The sequence below is a fragment of the Penaeus vannamei genome, chromosome 34 (assembly GCF_042767895.1).
Source record: "Penaeus vannamei isolate JL-2024 chromosome 34, ASM4276789v1, whole genome shotgun sequence".
Taxonomy (NCBI): domain Eukaryota; kingdom Metazoa; phylum Arthropoda; class Malacostraca; order Decapoda; family Penaeidae; genus Penaeus; species Penaeus vannamei.
In genome coordinates this window covers 24,115,376-24,120,375 of record NC_091582.1, presented here as the reverse complement: position 1 = coordinate 24,120,375, position 5,000 = coordinate 24,115,376, and the positions used below count along the sequence as shown (strand labels likewise).

Here is a 5,000-nt window from a genome sequence, read left to right as displayed (position 1 = left end):
AGTCAAGCTAGCTGACCAACCAAAAGCTGTAGCTGGCCAGACTTCAGCGAGGTTGTCTAGAGATCCCAGGACAGAGAAGACTTCTGTGACCCTAGCTTCAGAGTGTTTCTGGAGTGGAGTTGGTTGAGGACGTCTGAAACACAAAGGTTTTCTTAAGAGGGGAAGAAGAGGGGACTGCTGTTTGAGGGGTGGAGTGCGGTAAACATTAAAGGGGTGTTCAATGACTACAGAGGGTAATCTTGGAAATATTGGAGGGGATTTACGACGGTCTCCAGGGGAATGGTGTAACATTGTACTGATGCTGCATCATAGTCCACGAAGCAGACGAGATAGTCCTCTCCACAATCTGACTCATGCTTGTCACAGACACGCCAGTTTCTTGGGGATGTGAAGACAATTTCGGTGCAAGTATTGGAGGAAAGAGGAGTTTGGGCAGGAATGGGAACTTATTTTTGGTTGATAATTATTTATTCATTTATTGAAAATTCAAGTTGTTGAAGTGGGAGTAATAGAACGACAAGGATCTGTGGAAGAGGGAGTCGTGTCAAGAGCGCAAAATTAGAAACTCGAGAGCAAAGAACTGGACTTAGGTTGTGAGTTTAATATTTTTCCTTTGTTTATGACATTACCATTCGTGAATGCTGATTATTTCTTGTACCGACAACTTCCAACATTTTGTCCTCGATAAGAATAGCGTCTTCAATTTGCCATAGTTTAGTTCGTCCATACCATAAATGTTAACCAATCATCTGTAAGACGAGTGTATTACATATGACCAAACATATGTCTTTATAATATGCCTTGACCATCGCTTCAAGTTTGCCACACGTCTGAGGGAAACTGCAGAGATCTTCAATGAAAGTGACTGCTTTGAAGAACCAGAAATCTTGATTTCTATGGCTTGTACAATGCCCAAGTCCGTCCCTTCCTGGAATATGCATTATCTTGGATTTCAGCAACAAAGATATATTTATATCTGATGGATGATGTTCAATGCGCTTACCACCTGACTAACAACATTCAAGACATGTAACCCAGACGACAGTGCGGCATCGAAGAAATATGTCGGGACTAAGGCAATACACAAAAGCCAAGTGCAAATAATCTATGGTTCAATACCAGCCAACGCTCAGATTTTTCTTTCCAGAACTACAAGACTGGAATTGCTAGCCATTTCGGTACAACTTTGGTCTTATCTTTGACTTTAAGTACTGTATATCTAGTCATATTTTGTAGTTTATTTTGCTTTGGTAATTGTTACCCTCCCAAGTCCCAAAAGCATGGTAACATGAGAACCCCATAACCCAAACCTAACCTTTCCTACCTTCTATTTATTTCCTAGACTGGGGGGCAAGCAACCTGCACTTCCTCTTTATTAGCACTTTGTGTCTTGTAGAAAACAGACCAAGAACTCTGGCTGTGTGGTCGTGTTATGGACTTAGTCTCTGAATGGTAGTATGCAGCAAGTATTTTCATCAATTCATAGTAGATATGAGGCTGCTGCAGCTGTATGTTTTTTGTTTTTTGTTTTTTTCTTGTGCTCTATAATATGGCAGGGTCTATTTCCCCCTATCTTTGTGCATTGCTAATTATCCTAAGTTATCATCACTTTTTTATCTAAAAAAACAATTGTATCTATGAATAAAGATGTTAAAAAAGAGAGACAGTGGAGATAGGAGACAGACTAAAAGAGAAGAGACAGGAGAGACAGAAAAGAGACAATTGGGAAAAAAAATCAACAAAATACATTTAAACCCATGTACCTCCAGCTTGGGAATACATTCCACTTCTCCATTTTCCAATATAACAGCTTATATTATAGTTACTGATCATCTTACAAATTAATGAATATAAAACAAACCACTGAATGAGGAAGAAATAAAGTGTGCCTTTGGAATGTATGTGCTCAATTAAGAATTTCTTTTCCTTTGGCATTATTAATTGGAATTTGTATTTTCTTATGAAGTCAGGGAAAAAAGGTTAAAAACAAACATGTTGAATTTTAACGTTCATTCATAAAAATATGGAAAAAAAATACATCATACATTCACATTTAACAAACAATAACATGAGTAAATAGTTACTCAAATTCAACATAGTCCTCTTTATATTAGTTTCCGTTGAAAGTTTCAATTACTTTTCTGAAATAAAAAGAGTATTTATATTACCAACCAATATTCTTCAAATGGAAGTTGAAATCTAACATTATCTTGCATTATAATATTCATAAAACAATATCTTGCATTATAATATTCATATATCAATATCTTGCACTATAATATTCATATATCAAAAGCAAAGCTTGTTGGTTCTCTCTCAAAGAATTGTAAATATTGTCCCTACCTGTAACTTTCCTGGGTTACGTTCCCAGTTGTAGCCATATTTGCCGAAAAGTACAATGATCCCCACACCCTTCATCTTCAGATTTTCGGATTCTCTGAAGACGGTCTCAGCATCCTTTTTGGTTGAGAAGGCCAGGTTGACAAAGCTGTAATCAAGTAATTTATCTGCATATCAGTCGTGTAGAGAACACACAAAGCTCAGAAGTAACCGTATGTCATTTGTTTGCGTAGCTTTTCATGCTGGAGTACATCATCTAGTGACTAATGATTTAATAACCACCAGGAGTAGATAGTAATACGATGTGGGCAGTCAGGAAAAGCCTACATATTTCAAATTATAAGGATTTTGAAACAATATTTCTATGTAAATCCACCAGCTTGAAAATAGTAATAGTAACAATATTAATAATAATAATAATAAATAAACTTATTTTCCAACTCATTAACTACCAACAATAATTTACCTGTCAGAGCAAACACTCAATATACCCTCCAAGTATTCAAAGTGAAAAGCAAAAATACTTACCGCTTGTCTGAATTATAGTGCATGGCGGTGGCTGTTGGGAATACTTTCTGCAATTCCTCCTCTGTTGTCTCCTCTGGTAAATGCTCAACAAACAATCTGCAGTAGAGAGATTTTTTTAACGCCTTATCTAACACAAACAAAATATTTTTTAAATTTCTGCTTAACCCACCTCCAACATACCACAAACATTCAGAGATACAACTTACGTGTATGGATTTACAGTTGCAACGATATCCCGCTGTTCCCAATTCCTTGCAATTTGCACGTCAGGGCTTTTCTGTAGTTCAGTCAACTTCTTCTGAGCCTCTGCCTTCGATTTGTAAATCACGAAGCACATTTTTCCGCTGCAAGTCAAAAGAGTCCAATTAACATAAATAAACTACATGCTTTCTAAACCTAACAAAATATTTACAAATAAAAAAAAGAAAAAATGCAAGAGTCAAGAACTTACAACTTAACACCGTAGAAGATTGCATCCTTAAAAATATCTGGCCTTGTCTTAAAGTAATCGGATTTGAATTTCTTCAATCTGACGATGAGGGTTCGCTCGCAGATACTGGTCTTCCGCTTGGAATAGATATCCAACAGCTCCCCAGCGAGCTCCAACTGGGGAAAGACAGAGGTGAGAAATTGGCCTGTAACAATGGCAGAGAAACGGAGCAAGAAGACAGGAGGAAGGTGACAACAGTGAAGTAGGTGGGGATGGTGTCAGGGAGGGAGATGTAATTTTTGAAGAAAAAAGGAAATTCTTGCAATGTTACATCTGAGCCATAGTTCTTACAATACTATCAAACCTGTTCTATTAATGCATGTTTCTTATTGCATCTTCAAAAGACAAGCATCGCTACATACCTTTTCATCTGGTACATCAGGGTTTGTTTTCTTTTTCTTCTTGGGAGATTCGTTTTCCTTGGCCTCTGGATCTTCTACCTTCTCAGACCTCTTCCTCTTCCTCCTCCTCTTGGACTTTTCACCACCTTCAGCCTTCGCTTCGGTGTTCTCTGCTTCTGCCTCCTCTTTGGTATCCTCAACTTCCATATCCTCTTTGGGTTCCACCTTCTTGGGGGTCTTCTTGCCAGTCTTCTTGGGGGTCGTTTTGGGTGCAGGAGTTTCCACGACTTTAGTTTCCTCTACTTCCGTTTCCTGCTCTACTACCTTCTTGGCTTTTTTGGCATTCTTGGCACCTTTCTTTGGGGTTTCTACCTTCTTAACTGGAGTTGCAGCCTTTGTTTCTTTTACTTTTGAAGGCATGTTGGTGGATTTTTTCTATCTATAATTATCTGGAAAATAAAGGTAAATATGATATACACACGGTCTTATTCTTTACAGGTTTCCCAAACCCCAATTTATTTGTCTACCACAGAACAGTGAAATCGGGTTGATTATGGAATAAATAAAAATATATGAATAAAAAAGTAAAAGACATGGGGGGGAAGGCAATAAATCTAAATTAAGATTATCCCCCCCCCCCCAAAAAAAATGTAATGGAATTTTTTTATGTGATTGAGTCCTTATTAATCTAACTACCAACCTAAGGAATCCAAAAACAATGCCATACAAATCAAAATCTTTCTTAACTTAAGGGCTCTGCCAGTACATTACCAATGAATCTCCTTATTTCCCAAATAACAACAGTACATAACTGATCCAGTGCTCAAGATACTGTCACTTGTCTTAGTGCATAGTTAGGGAGAAATTCACTTACTTAAATTGCAGTTTGCTACATTTTAAAACCAATGTTGTTGATTATTTTCAATCGCAACTTCTTTTTCTCATGACTTAGACAAATGTTACTCTCCGATACTGTTAAAACTGCAGTGGTGGAAAAGATATTGGAAACACTTCCAATTTCAATGTGTAAACTGTCAGATCTACTATCATATTAGAAGCAATCTAATAATCATTTCCTTCCCAAGTACATGACATGATAGTCCTGATAGTAAGTGAGGGAATAAAGTATATCAAAGAATATACTGGGTAAAACAGGCTGAAATGGAATGATTATAGAACAAGAAAGTGTAAAAGCACAATGAAAAACACTTGGCTAATGAAGCAATGGACGTCTTTGCCTTTACTAAAAGTCTATGGGCTGACATACCAACTTTCAAACAAACTCCAGATAGCCAACTAAT

The 5,000-nt window shown here is 37.2% G+C and overlaps 2 protein-coding genes across 3 annotated transcripts in view; one reads left to right on the top strand and one right to left on the bottom strand.

Annotated features, from left to right (window-relative positions):
- The window catches only part of LOC113812066 (nucleolin), a 404,864-nt gene that overhangs the window by 387,374 nt on the left and 12,490 nt on the right, over window positions 1-5,000 (top strand). The gene's annotated exons all lie outside the window — the stretch shown is intronic.
- LOC113812069 (nucleolin) overlaps window positions 1,996-5,000 on the bottom strand; it is a 4,007-nt gene continuing 1,002 nt past the window's right edge. For both annotated transcript variants that reach the window (XM_027363937.2, XM_070113623.1), the window contains exons 2-7: window positions 3,721-4,148; window positions 3,320-3,474; window positions 3,075-3,212; window positions 2,869-2,964; window positions 2,344-2,488; window positions 1,996-2,141 (exon numbers count right to left, since the gene is read on the bottom strand). In XM_027363937.2, coding sequence (XP_027219738.1) covers window positions 2,130-2,141; window positions 2,344-2,488; window positions 2,869-2,964; window positions 3,075-3,212; window positions 3,320-3,474; window positions 3,721-4,119 — 945 coding nt within the window. In that variant the 5' untranslated portion in view covers window positions 4,120-4,148 and the 3' untranslated portion in view covers window positions 1,996-2,129. The remainder of the gene's footprint in view (window positions 2,142-2,343; window positions 2,489-2,868; window positions 2,965-3,074; window positions 3,213-3,319; window positions 3,475-3,720; window positions 4,149-5,000) is intronic.